Consider the following 14,424-nt stretch of genomic DNA (forward strand, 5'->3'; position numbering starts at 1 on the left):
TTTAAAAGAATTACTGAACCAAACAGAGCACCCACCAAATGAATGTGGTACAGGTCAGGGGCTCCGCCCTCAGGGGGATTACCATCAGGTACAGGTATCATATTCTGCAGTATAGTTCACAAATGAGTTCCAAGACTCTGAGAAGATAGATACTGGGGCTCCAACTGATACTGTGAGCAGGACCTGTGGGGCTCACGAGCACAAAAGCCTTTCTGAGTCCTCCACTTACTGATTACAGGAAACAGGCTTCATTCAGCCTCCATGACCTTCCCTGAGTGCCAAGGGCAGCTTCAAACAGATGCTAAGTAGGGAAGAGAGGGATTATAGAGACAGGGGAGAACAGTCAAGAAATAGTGCAATCTCAGGACAAGATTCTGGTTCCCCCTCAAGAGATATACGTAACAATATCTTTCAGCTGTTTTGCAGATACAGAAACTTCACCAGATGGGAGAAGTTAATGGCATGCTGCCCACAAATACATAGACCTCAGAAGACATAGAAGCTTGATGGTGCTGACTCCCATTACCTTCCACAAACCAATCAGAAGAATAGCCGCAAACTGATCACACCCTCTTTGAACCATTGTAATAAAACTCTTCACTACCCCCTCTGCATAAGGACACACCGCATTTGAGGGGCCCACTGTGGCCCCCTTTGCCTGGCAGAGCAATAAAGCTGTTCTTTTCTACTTCACCCAAAATCTATCTGCAAGATTTAAATTGGTGTCGGGGTACAGAGGCCAGACTCAGCTTCACAAGTATGATTGATGATGGTGCCTTGGAGCAATTATAGGGTCTGAAACAGCTGAAGCTCAAGTTTAGTGACTCCCCTAAGTCATTTCTAGGAAGGGAATATTCTTGGCACTGCTTCCACTTATGAAAAATGGAACCATGTTCAAAGAGAAGGTTCCTGTTCTTAGTCTTCTTGGGGCCTCCTCTACTATCTCCACCTAAGGACAAAAAGGGAGAGGATTCCCCCAAGACCGCCCCATGAGGACAAGAGCTGCACCTCCATAAGCCCTGCCTGGCTACCCCCTTTTCCAGGGGCCTCCTTGAGCACACCCCAGGGGAATCCCAAGAGATTTTGAGAAGGATACCTGTCTGGCTGATTAATATCTATTTCCCTCAGGCTCAGCCTGAATTTATACCATTGATGAAAATTTTTACTGAGGATTATAGCCTCCTGAAAGACAGCTTCTCAAATAGCACTGGGAAGCTACTCTGAAGCTGTAAAGGATGAGCCAGGATATAATGGAGTTCGAGGTTGGAAAACAAACACATGGTCAAGCATCAAAAGATTACTGTGAATCACAAAGAACAGACATCTTAAGTGAATGATGTTAGTGCTTTTCTATACAGGAAGATGCAAGAGTCTGGACACTGAAATTACTCCTTAGATATGCATCTTAAGTATCGAGGGCCAGTGTCCGAAGCACAGGATGCTCCCTATTTTTCTCCTCCCTGAACTCCCCTCAGGAGCACTGCTGCAGTGGCCAATGGCTTGATCCTTGTAGACCTGGGAGGACGGCCAACATTCCCTGTCCACACATGACTCCTTTAGTTGACTCTCTCTGTTCTGTTTTTAAATACAAATACTCCACCTTACATTGGTCACCCTGTATCTGGAAGAGGATGACTTAACCTGCTGCTCTTGAAAGCACCACTGACTGCTATGAAAAGTGTAAAATACTGCCAAGGATTCACAGTGAAAGACATTGTAAACTGGGAGAGGAAAGGTGAGACTTATCTGATTCAGAAAGAAATGGACTATGTGAGCCATAAATAAGGTGAAACAACTATGCTTTATGATCTCTTCTTTGCCTTCCTACAAATAGGAAACTACAGAGGCCAAGAAGATTACTGAGGTGGTGCAGTGGTAAAGAATCTGCCCACCAGTGCATGGACTCAAGAGACGCAGGTTTAACCCAGGGTTGGGGAGAACCCCTGGAGAAGGAAACGGCAACCCCCTCCAGTATTCTTGCCTGGAGAATCCCACGGACAGGGGGTCATGTGTCCATGGGGTCACAAAGGGTCGGGCACAACCGACCAAGCATAAGCACAATTCCTCAGAGGTAGGTAAAACATGAAGTGGATTCACACTAAGGAAACTCCCTATGCTTATTAGATCTGCTTTTCCCTTGCCAGTGGCTTAAGGGTTTCACTCTTCTTCAGATCAGCTCAGGTCAGTTCAGTCTCTCAGTCGTGTCTGACTCTTTGCAACCCCATGAACCACAACATGCCAGGCCTCCCTGTCCATCACCAACTCCCGGAGTTTACCCAAACTCATGTCGATTGAATCGGTGTTCTGGCTGCTGCAAAAGAACGGAGGCCGAGGACTCACATTTCTCCTACTTCTCAGCTGTGCTTGAGGCTGCTATCTGGGAGCATCAGTGTGGTCTTCTTAATAACTAGAGTGCACTCTCTGGTTGTTTCTTAGTTTAGAGCTGAGTTAAAATTGCCGTTACAGACTCCAGAAGCCAGGCGGTCCTGACACCTTTCTTCTGTCTTTTGCTCACACAAGAGATCCAGGAAAAGGAATCCAGAAGATCCTGCAGAAACCTGAGAGCAGTTTCTCTACCTCATGGTTTTATGACCACTGAGTGGTTCTCAGTTTCTGCTCCTCCTGTAAATAATCCACTGTTTTTATAAGAGAGATAAGGCCAGGACCGTGTGAGCCAGGAAGAATTGAGAGAGGAAAGCTATGTTTTTCACCTGTGACTCAAGCTTCTGGCAAGCTGCCTTACCTAAGCTGTGTGCATGCCAAGTCGCTTCAGTCATGTCCGACTCTGTGACTCTATGGATTGTCGCCCACCAGGCTCCTCTGTCCATGGGATTTTCCAGGCATGAATCCTGGAGTGAGTTGCCATGCCTCCCTCCAGGGGATCTTCCCAACCCAGGGACTGAACCCATTTCTCCCATGTTCCTGCATTGCAGGCAGATTCTTTGCTGTTGAGCCACCAGGGAAGCCTCTAAGCTGGGAATCTGCCTTTTTTTTTTTTTTCCCTGACTCTGGAAATGCTTGTCTTTACAAAAAGGCCTAGTTTTTTCTTCTAAGACTTTGGGTATTTTTAGAGAAGCTTTAGTTTCACAGCAAAATTCAGAGGAAGGTACAGAGATTTCCCATATACTCTCTGCTCTCAACATTCACAGGGTCCCCATTATCAACACCCCTCACCAAAATGGGACATTTGTTACAATCAATGAACTTACATTGACATATTATAATTACCCAAAATCCAGAGTTTACTGTAGAGCTCACTCTTGGTGTTGTACATTCTTTGGGTTTGGACAAATGTATAATGACATGTATCTAACATTATAGTATCTTATAAGAATATTTTCACTACCCTTAAAGATCTTCTGTGCTCCCAGAAAGAGCTACTTAGAATCTTGCAAATTAAGTTTCCTGGGATGAGTTCTTAACCATCTTCAGCTTTCCAACCCCTAAGGCTGTGTTCAGGATCTTTAGATTATAGCTTCTCAGGGCACCAGAGGCACCACCAGGCCCAGCCTGCACTCCCCAGGGCACACCAGAGAAGCTGCATCCCCTGGGACCCAAATACAGTATTTCACTAGGTCCTTCCTACCCAAGTCCACCTCCCAACCATGTAATTCCACATTTCCCAGTCTTAACAGAATCCCCTGTGGACAATCAGAAACTTGACTGAAAGAGAAGAGCCCCCTGCTCGGGGGTGCAGGTCACCACCCCTGCTGCAGACCTCTCACAGTGGGCTGTGCGAGCTGCTCTATTTTCTGCACTTGGCTGGGAAGAGCAAAGCAAGCAAGCACTTGAGAAACGCTCACCCCTGACTCGTTGGAAAAGACTCTGATGTTGGGAGGGATTGGGGGCAGGAGGAGAAGGGGACGACCGAGGATGAGATGGCTGGATGGCATCACGGACTCGATGGACGTGAGTCTGAGTGAACTCCGGGAGATGGTGATGGACAGGGAGGCCTGGTGTGCTGCGATTCATGGGGTCGCAAAGAGTCAGACACGACTGAGCGACTGAACTGAACTGAGGAAACCCTGGGCTCAAATCCTCCTTATTCCTTGGGAGGGGCAAAATGAGTGGAAGAGAAGAAACCAACTTAACTAAAGACCAAACAAAAACTGTGCTTAGATATTCTTGCTTTTCTCATCAGGAGGACTGGATTAAGACATGAGTTCAAAATAAGAACAATTTAAATCAGGAAATAGTGTGAGGAAGCCCCAGTCTTCACACAGTTCTCTCCCCCACCTGTCTAACCAGCAGATCTTCTCCCCTTTCTCTCCACTTCCCCCGTTCCTTTCTCTTCGTGGCCAGCACCCTGCTTACTGTTGTCTGAAGCATGTACCTAGCTCACTCCGCACATCTCCATAAAGCATCCTTAAAAACAAAGCAAGTGAAAAACATATCCTGTGACACTCAGCACTTCGGGCTCTCGTCTCCTCTTTTCCCTTGAGAGCTAGAACAGCCATCAGCAGCTGGTGCTGGGAACCTGAGGCCCAGGCTGAGGAGTAAGGGGCTGCTGGGAGGGCCTGGAGGAAGGAAGAACCCTGAGAACTTCTCCCAGCGGTCCATGCTGCCTGCTCCTGGTCAGCTGGCTGTCCTTAGGCCAGAGCCACAGGTTACACTCCTGTGAGCTGTGCTCAGACCCCTCATTTCACAGTCTTTCCCTCTCCCTGTATGCTTGCCGCTCTCTTACACAAACATGCAGTATCAAGTCAAATAACACTGTCAAGCAAAGTAGCTTTAGACAAAGGAAAAAGTGTTTGAGACCTAAGTTCAAATTAACTTTACCTCAGGGTCTAAAATGCAGAGCCCTTCAGATACATGAAATTTGCTCAGAACTGATTAGACAAAGCAGAAGCTAGCAACATTCCTCCCCTTCTCCTGTTTTACAGTGAAGACATCTGAGGAAAAGTAGGGGGCACATAATGAGAGTAAATACGGTAATCTGGTCATTTGCAAGTTCAAGTGCTGGACTTGGGACTTAGGAGTGCCAGATGGAGGCCATTACAGCCTACCTCTGGCCTGGACTGAAATGTGGGTGAGAGACAAGATTGGCTCAGATCCTGGGAAATAATAACCTATGACTATAGTACAGGGAAGAGGAAGCACTGTCCTGACTGCAGCAGGAGCTGTAGCCGTAGCCTCTTACCCGAGTGAAGTGTTCACTCCTGAGGAAAGCTAATGTTCCAGCCTTTAACAAGGCAGCTACTTCAGGGATATTGATGTTCTGATTGCTCCTTTATTCCTGATTGTTCAAAGTGGACCTCAAAGGGGAAGAAAGTAGACCTCAAAGGAGAAGTCGGAGCAAAGAAGTCACTACCTAACAGGTATGGTTTTTCCTCTCTCTTTTGCTGATGGCGAATCACCCCCAGTTCCATGTGAAAAAAGCGTGGGAACACAAGTGTATCTCAGGTTTGAGGTCAGCAGTCACAACGGGGTGTGTATGTATTGGCCTTGCTGTTCTCCACATTTCCGGAATGAAAAAAAGCCACAAAGGCAATCACTTAATATTGTCTCATGAACGATGCTTCCTTATCCCTCACTTGCCGCCTAGAGAAATAATCACAGTGGAAGCCTCAACCGTGCATGCACCACCATAAGTCATACATAAAATCAGCTCTGTTGTACAGTTGGAGTCTCCTGATCCAGAAAATACCAGTGTCGGGGACTGTGAGCGCTGGAGCTACAGGAGCCGGGAGCACCCCAGCCCTGGTTCCTCGCAGCCTGCTGAGTTAGCGCTGGCAGACCTTGGAACCAAGGCTGAGGCAAAGCAGCTTGACTGTCACAGGGCCTCACACCCTCAGAGAGGGGTCCCTCCAAGGCCAGCCGCACCCTGTGTAGCCCTGGGGCAGAGCTGGCTTTGGACCGGTGAGTTTGCTGTCTCTCGTGCCAGGAGAGGCACCTTGCCCCACAGAATGGAGCCTCTCCTCCATCAAGCCCTCTTAACCCCACCTCACAGCTCAGCCTGGCTGAGCCTATGGCCAGAGACTCTGCTTTAAGGCAACTCCACATCTGGGGAGGTTCAGGAGTCACCTCTGAGGCCACCAAAGCTTGACTCTGTCGGCAAGCACTATCCTCCCCATTGCCATCCATGGATAGTTGTGCAACTCTGATGCTGGGAAGGGTGCTGGTCACCACCAAGATGGTCATGGTCAATGGATTATCTCCACTGGATGGGTGTTTGGTCTGTAATGGCAGCCCACCAGGCTCCCCCGTCCCTGGGATTCTCCGGGCAAGAACACTGGAGTGGGTTGCCATTTCCTTCTCCAATGCAGGAAAGTGAAGTCGCTCAGTCAGGCTGACTCTTAGCAACCCCATGGACTGCAGCCTACCAGGCTCCCCCGTCCATGGGATTTTCCAGGCAAGAGTACTGGAGTGGGTTGCCATTGCCTTCTCCAATTAGTTGGTTAATAAGAAAGATTATTTTTATATAAATATTCGAATGCATTTTAAAATATTTAAACACATTTAAATATTTATTTAAAATAGTTTTAGTTATGTAATAAACTTAGTCTAAACAAGGAATTGGCAGACTATGGCTCACAGGTGAAATGTGAGCCATGTTTTCATAAAGTTTAATGAGAATGCAGCCATGCCTATTCATTATGTGGCATTAGCTATAGCTGATTTTGCCTTATAACAGCGGAACTGAGTAGTTACAAAAGAGCTGATATGGCCACCAGAGCCTGAAGTATTAACTGCCTGGCCTTTTACAGAAAAAGTCTGCCAATTCCTAGTCTCAAAGTATTAACTTGTCTCTCAGTTATTATGGAATAAACCTAATAGACAACCACAAAACTGACTAAACCATGGTTAGTAATAGCTTGTAAAAATTACAAGTGCAAGAAGTGATACACACTTCTTGTGAAGTTAAAGTCTTACAGATGAAGCGAAATTCTCTGTTAGCCATCCTGCTGGTGCAGACCCCCTGTTCCTCCAAAAGTAACTGATCAGTTTGGTGTGCTTACTGCTGGATGGTCTCCTTTGCATTCACACACACATATATGTCCTAACATACTACATGCATTGTCTTATTATTCTCCTTGATATTCCACTCAAATTTTCCCTTCCCATATTCCATATGGAGACTTTCTGTATTTACGGAAATTTTAACTGCTACACACTATTGCAGAGTACAGTTCTTTCATTTAGCCATTTCCTTTTTGATAAACATTTTAGCTGTTTCCAAGTTTTCACTCTTACCAACAACACTACAGTGACTTTTCCTGTTTACATCTTCTCATGCCCACCTTCAAGTGTTTCCCTTTAGGAGCTACTGAGAAGCTAGATTACTCCATCATAGAATACATGCATTTTAATTTTTAAGACTGTCAGATGGCCTGCCACAGTGCCTGTACCATTTTACATTCCCTCCAGCTGAGAACAACAGTTACTATTCCTCCACACCCTGATGCTTGCTGCTTATTAAACACTTGATTACTTTCCCAATTGGATGTATCAGAACAGTAGCCCATTTAAGAAAATATTCAAATTTCCCTGATTACTAATATATTAGTTTGCCAGACTGGCAAGTACCACAGACTAGATGGCTTACACTAAAGAAATTTATTTTCTCACATAAAGGGCAGAAAGTGCAAGATTAAGGTGTTGGCAGGTTTGGTTTCTCCTGAGCCTTCTTTCCTTGGCTCACTGATGGCGCCTTCCTCTGTGAGTCCATCCCGGTGTCTCTCTGTGTCCACGTTCCTCTTCTTGCAGGGAGACTCATCGTATTGTGTTAGGGCTCAGCCTAACAACCAGACTTGAGCTTAATCCACTGTCTAAAGATTCTGTCTCCAAATACAGTCTGAGGTCCTCGGAGACACAATCCATAACAACCAGTGAGGCTGGGCATTTTTAAAAAAATAATTCATCACCATTCTATTTCCCTCTTAATTGTCCGTTCTGTAACTCATGTTATACTGGTCTACCTTTTCCCATTCATTTGTAGGAGTCTGATATTTATTCTTGATGATAACCCTTTGATATATACACAGTACTCTAAAATTGTCACTTGTGTTTTTAACTTTGTATCATGTTTTTAGTCAACAGAAGTATTTACTAATTTTGCTATTATTATTTTGATGTAGGTCTTTTTATTGATTTTCTCCTTTATGGACTATGCTCTTTACCTCTTATATGAGAAAGCCTTTTCAACAGCCAAGATTATATCAATATTTTGCCACATTTTTATCATTTAAAAAATAGGCTTTCCGTCTACCTGGAACTTATTTCTATTAATTATTTCAATTGCATTTATTGAAAAGTCTGTCTTTATTCATTTGAAATGTAAACCTCTATCACATACTAAGTTCTCTATTTTACGTGTCTATCCTTGGATTCTATATTATTTTGTATTTATTTCCCATTCTTGAGCCAATTTCCATTATAGCTTTATTGTTTCTAATTGATTTTTTCCCACTAAAATCTGTTTTGTTTAGATATTCCATGATATTTCATCTTGTTACCTCACTGAATTCTCTTAACCGTTGTAAAAGTTGATCTGCTGATTCCTTTGGAATTTCTTGGTAGACTTCTTAAACATATGTAACAAGCATTTTGCTCTTTCTAACTTTTACAGTGTTTTTTTTCTCCTGGTTTTGCTGCCTTCATGACCTTCTGGCACAGTGCCAAATTGGAGCCATGCCGGAGGACAGTCACAGGGCTGATGCACCCAGTTGTATATGTTGCACACTGCACAATTCTAGGAATACCGTTTGCACTTAGATGTCTTAATTGTTTTTGTCATGTTCCTGATTTTAATTCATTGTTATTTCAAACTGTGAACTCATATTTCTTGGAGACGTCTCTGCAGGATTCTTTGGGGCTGGGGTTGTGCCCTGGTTACAACCTGGGAATAACCCAGGAGTATGTGTGGGACTCCTTCTTGCACACTGGGGCCTTTTGATCTGAAGAGGGTTGGGAAGAATTGTCTGCCGCCTGATACCCGCTCATCTACCTGCCATCCCTCCGGGAGCGTCTGTGAAACATCAAAATAACAAACTGAATACCCAACTGATAGTTAAGATGAGGAGACACAGCTAAACCTTTCATGTAATAATATATGAAACAATTCTCCCAGGTCTCTATGAATTCCAAACAAAGAGCCAAACTATAAAACTACTGGCAATAAGAGCACTTCACATGCATGTTTAAGAGACAGGCAGTTAAATCAGAGGTCAATGCACCTTGTTAAATATTGGAAGAGGGTAGAGGTGTACTTTTGACTTGGGCTGATCCAAGTCGAGGAATGAACCTTCTGACCTCTTTGATAACTGTGTCCCAGGAAGCACAAAGGCCAAATTTCATTTATGGCCAAAGATAGCAGCCAGCCTCTCATAAGTAAATTCATACAAGGTGATTTTTGCTGTTTCCTCTGGGTGTCTGTCCCCAGCCAGGGCCAAGGAACGGGAGTCTTTTGTTCAGAGTATTTTATTTATTTGAATAAAAATTGTAAATATATGATCTCATTTCATCTGCATGAGTTTTGTGACAAAAATTTAACTTACATATTGTATCTATTTGCACTATAGAAATAATAAGAAAACAGAGGAAAGAAAAGGCCTATCACTTACTACCTTTGTGACCTTGGACACACTTCGAAGCCCCAATTTCCTCATTTGTTAAAAACATAATGCAACCTGCCCTGCCCTGCTTAACTGGGGATAAGCCCTGCTCTGCCCACCTCAGTATCTCCACATGAGATGATTTTGAAATCATTTGGTAAACAAAAAAACCTGTGTAATGTGAGTTGGTAAGTTTACCAAACATCTCCCTTCATTGAACAAAACAGTTTTTTAAGCTTCACTGTTGACTTCTTAAAAATTCAATTCTTATGTAATTTCCTTTAACCTGCTTTTTTTCCCTCTTTACCCTCTGGGCACACACACACACACACGTGTGGGCGTGCATGAACAGATATATACATATTATAAAATATACATGTTACATATGCAGAAATAAGTATTTACACAAAATATAAAAAAATAATCCTGCTGTTTCTGAGACTTTCTATACCTAAGGACACGATTTTTCTACCATTTTCCCTTTCATTTAGACTCTCTATGGCTTCAGCTCCAAAATGCTCACTCTTTCTCCCCCTTAATCTCAGTAACCAGATTTGAAAGCTTTTCAACTCGACTCATTTCAAGATTAACTGTATATGTAACTCCTCCCCACACCTTTTTCCTGGGAAGGGTCTGTCTTACCCCAAAATGGATGTTGACTTTAAACAACAATTTATGACGCCAGTCATTTTGTGTGTATTTGCCCATCTCCTCTATTTTCCAGAACGCCAAAGATGTTTTTATTATCTTACCGTCTTCCACTGCTCCATCATGTTCTCCATCACATCCTTTTTGTGTCCTGCTGATTTTCTGTCTGGCTGGTTGACTCCATAGGTCTTTGCTGCTCAGTGTGGATGCAAACCAGCAGCCCCAGGGAGTGGTCAGAAAGGCAGGAAGGGCTCAAGCCCACCCTGATCCGGGGATTGGAATTTGCATTTTAACAAGCTCCTCAGGTGATCTGTATTCTTGGAAAGCTGGAGAACCCGCATCCTAGATGAGAAGCAGGTGCAGGGTTAGCTTAAGCAGTGGGGCTTCTGAAGCAGCCCTGGAGAGAAGGGGCACAACTTTCATGCCTCACGGAGGCTAAAATGTGGTTTAAAAACTAAGGCCATCCAGAGTCAAATGCAGCTTAACTCACCTGGGTACCTTTTGATCCCTCCCTGTAGAGCTTTTAGCCACTGTTGGTACTTTCCTTTTTGCTGCTGCTCCGCCTCATGGCTCTGGCCTCCTCACAGCCCTTCCTGGCTGTCCACCTTCTCTGTGTGCCTGGGATCTGTGGCACCCACGCTGGCCCAGTATCTTGGCTTTTCTCTCTTCTTTGAAATAGAGTATAATCACTTTTAAAAACACATGTTTATTTGGCTGTGTCAGGTCTTATTTGCAGCCTGTGGGCTCTGTAGTTGCAGGAAGCAAGACTCTTAGTTGCAGCATGTGGGATCTAGTTCCCCGACCAGAGATCAAACCAGGGCCCCTGCATTGGGAGAGCGAAGTCTTAGCCACTGACCAGAGGAGATACTTGGCTTCTCTTTCCACATTCTCTAAATATTTGATCAACAGCTGCTTGGTGACATGTGATTTTTTAAAACTGTGTACAATATGCTGAGTATTCACCTACCACCTTAACATTCAAGTCTGTGGTTTGGTAATGTTAGGTGTATGCGTAGTATGCAATCATTCTCCAGAATGTTTTCATCCTATGAAACTGAAAGTCTATACTCACGAAACAACAGCTTGCCTTTCCCTTCTTCCCACAAGCCCCTGGCAACCACCATCCTGCTTATTTTAACTTTATTGAAAAAACAATTGCACTATAATTGTGTGAGTTTAAAGTGTACAACGTGACGATTTGATATACGTTTGCACTGTAGAGCAATTATCAAGGTCAAGATAAGTAACACATCTGACCCCTCACAAAGTGAACAAAGTTAACTCCTGTGTGTGTGTGGTAAGAATGCTTAAGACATGCTCTCAGTGACTTTCAAATAATAGTGTTACTAACTGCAGTCACCATGCTGTACACTGCCACCATTCCACTTCCTGTTTCTGTGAGTTTGATTACCCTAGGTACATCATGTAAGTCAAATCATACAGTATTTGTCCTTTTGACTGGCTTATTTGACTTAGCATAATGTTCTTAAGTTTCATTCATGTTGTAATATATGTCAGAATTACCTTCCTTTTCAAGACTGAAAATATTTCATTATGTACATATCATATTTTATTTATCCATTTATCTGTTGATGGATATTTTTGTTGCTTCTTCCTGCTGACTGTTGTGAATAATGCTGTTGTGAACAAGGGTGTGCAAATATCTCAAGACCCTGCTTTCAATCCAGAAGTAGAATTGCTCAGTCTTTGGCAATCCTATTTTTTTCTGAGGAATCTCCTTACTGTTTTCCATAGGGCCTGCACCATTTTGTTTTCCCGCTAGCAATACACAAGAGTTCTAACTTCCCCACATCCTTGCCATCACTTGTTATTCTGTTTTTGTGATAGCAGCCCTCCTGTCTGTAAGATAGGATGTAAGATGAGTTCTCATTGTGATTCTGGTTGCCTTTCCCTAGTGATTAGTAATATGAGCATCTTTTCACATGTCTGTGGACGTGCACTTCACAGTCAAAATATGTCATTTATTCTGCACAGTTTTCCACCCAGATGACTTCTTGAAAAGTAAAATGCTTAGATAATAAAGCAGTCCACTCATTCCATGCAAACAGCCCTCCAGCACACACGACTCGACTCCGTTTCTGAGCCCGTATGCCTCCAGGTGGTCGGGTGAGTGGCCCCGTGTATAGGCGCAGGAGTGCTCCTGGACAGAGAGTAGTCGGCACTGTTAAGGAGGCTTTTTAAAAATTTTATTTTTTTTTTGTGGTAGAAGTCACATAATATAAACCACACGATTTGAACCATATTTAGCTGTGCAGTTCAGGGTCACTAAGTACATTCACATTCTTGTGCTCTCTCGCTGTCACCCACCTCTTGACTTTTCACCTTCCTAAACTGAAACTCTCTCCTAATTAAACATTAACTCCCCATTCCCACTCCCTGCCTCCCAGCCCCTGGCATCTACCAGTATCCTTTCTGATGCTATGAATTTGACTATTCTAGGTACTTTGTGTAAGTAGAATCAATATTTATCTGCACCTAATGTCTGTTGGAATTCATCTTTAAGGTTAACTTAATATATGTTTTAAATCTGCACCTCAGGGTGAGGACTACCTTGGTAGGGAAGAAAACAATTTAGGCTTGCCTCATTACTGATCTGTTCCAACAACATGATAGTATTCTTGGAATCTGGTGGCCCCCTAGGCAACAGCCCAGACATCAGGCCCTTTAACTTGGCCTCGTCTGTGTTTCTGACATTCAGATTCACCAGGAAAGGATCTGAACAGGTCAATAGATCCCATGCCACTGGAGAGAGCAATTACCCCATGCCCCACAGGCCCAAGAAGCTGATGGACCGCTGGCAGGCACCTGGACCTGGTCCAACCAGCAGCCCTGTGAGAGTAGTGTGGGTGGGACAGGCTTACCTAGCCTCATGCTGCGCCAGCAGGCTCAGACTGGTGAGTTTATGAGTCTCTTTCATAAGGACAGAGACAGGAGGCTTTGAACATGCGAACATAACACCGTTTAACCCCTCATATAACTGTGTCACAAACACTGGCATTTTATCTGACACATCCTGTCTTTTTCTAACACGAGGAGAGGGGAAAGTAGCACATTTTTCTAACAAAAGCTTTCTTTGATCTCATGCATTTCAAAATCTCAGATCTCACTGTAACTCCCACTTGCTGCCAATCCATTCTTCTCCAGTGGAAGCCCACTCCTCCCACCTCAGAATTGCTAGAAGGAAGTGTGCATGCTAAGTCACTTTAGTCATGTCCAACTCTTTGCGACCCCATGGACTGTAGCCCACCAGGCTCCTCTCTCCATGGGATCCTCCAGGCAAGAATACTGGAATGGGTCGGCATGCCCTCCTCCAGGGAATCTTCCTGACTCAGGGATTGAACCTGCGTCTCTTATGCCTCCTGCATTGGCAGGCAGGTTCTCTATCACTAGTGCCACCTATGAAGCCTGCCAGAAGGGAGTGCCACTCGAGCAAGAGGAAGGGTTAATGTGCAACAGGGAAGCAGGCGGTGTTGACCGCAGGCCAGGCAGTCCCTCCCTCTCTGATGCCTGATCCATGGAAGGGGCCTCTCTGAAACGCCTTGTTTTGACACTTTTGTCAGTGTGTTCAGACCTGACACCAGCATCAACATGGAACACAGAGAGACTGGGCAGTCAAGGCCCCATTGGTCTGGGGTGTAAGCTCCCCTGGAGACTGCAACAGGCTATGTGGCTTAGTTTTATGGGGTGTATATGTGTGTGTGTGTGTGTTATACATATATATGTGTAGTTTTACAGGTTTTATATTTTACATATATGTATATATATATAAAATACATATAAACATGTAGTTTTATAGGTGCAACAGAACCAGAGCAGAGGTGGATTTTAGACCATGAGGCTTAGGTTTCTGGGCCCTCATTCACATGTACTCTTCTTCACATCATATGCTTTTGTAACATTTTCAAAAGTCAGACATTAATCACAGTTGTTTCGGAGATTTCTACTCACCGCCACATTTTCCTTGAAGTTGAGTGGGGATGGAATGGCCCTGGGCATGTCCGGGGCCAGGCTAAGGGCAATGATCTGGGGACACACGCAGCACGGGCGCGTGGCTGCAGTTCCGGACGCAGAGCGGGGCTGCTAGCCAGCCAGTGTGGCTGCAGTTCCAGGAAGGCCCCCTCCGCCGGCTCGCCCACCGTCCTGACAGGGAAGCACAGGGCCTGCCTGTCGCCACATCACCGCGCCCCGTGGCGTCCAGCAC

General features: G+C 44.5%; 1 protein-coding gene across 1 annotated transcript in view; it reads left to right on the plus strand.

Moving 5' to 3' along the window:
• NR1I2 (nuclear receptor subfamily 1 group I member 2) overlaps positions 5,224 to 14,424 on the plus strand; it is a gene marked incomplete at its 5' end in the record, with an annotated part of 32,682 nt that continues 23,481 nt past the window's right edge. The window contains one exon of the mRNA XM_005674981.3: positions 5,224 to 5,318. Within this exon, the coding sequence (XP_005675038.2) occupies positions 5,224 to 5,318 (95 nt within the window). The remainder of the gene's footprint in view (positions 5,319 to 14,424) is intronic.

The sequence above is a fragment of the Capra hircus genome, chromosome 1 (assembly GCF_001704415.2).
Source record: "Capra hircus breed San Clemente chromosome 1, ASM170441v1, whole genome shotgun sequence".
In the NCBI taxonomy this organism is placed as follows: domain Eukaryota; kingdom Metazoa; phylum Chordata; class Mammalia; order Artiodactyla; family Bovidae; genus Capra; species Capra hircus.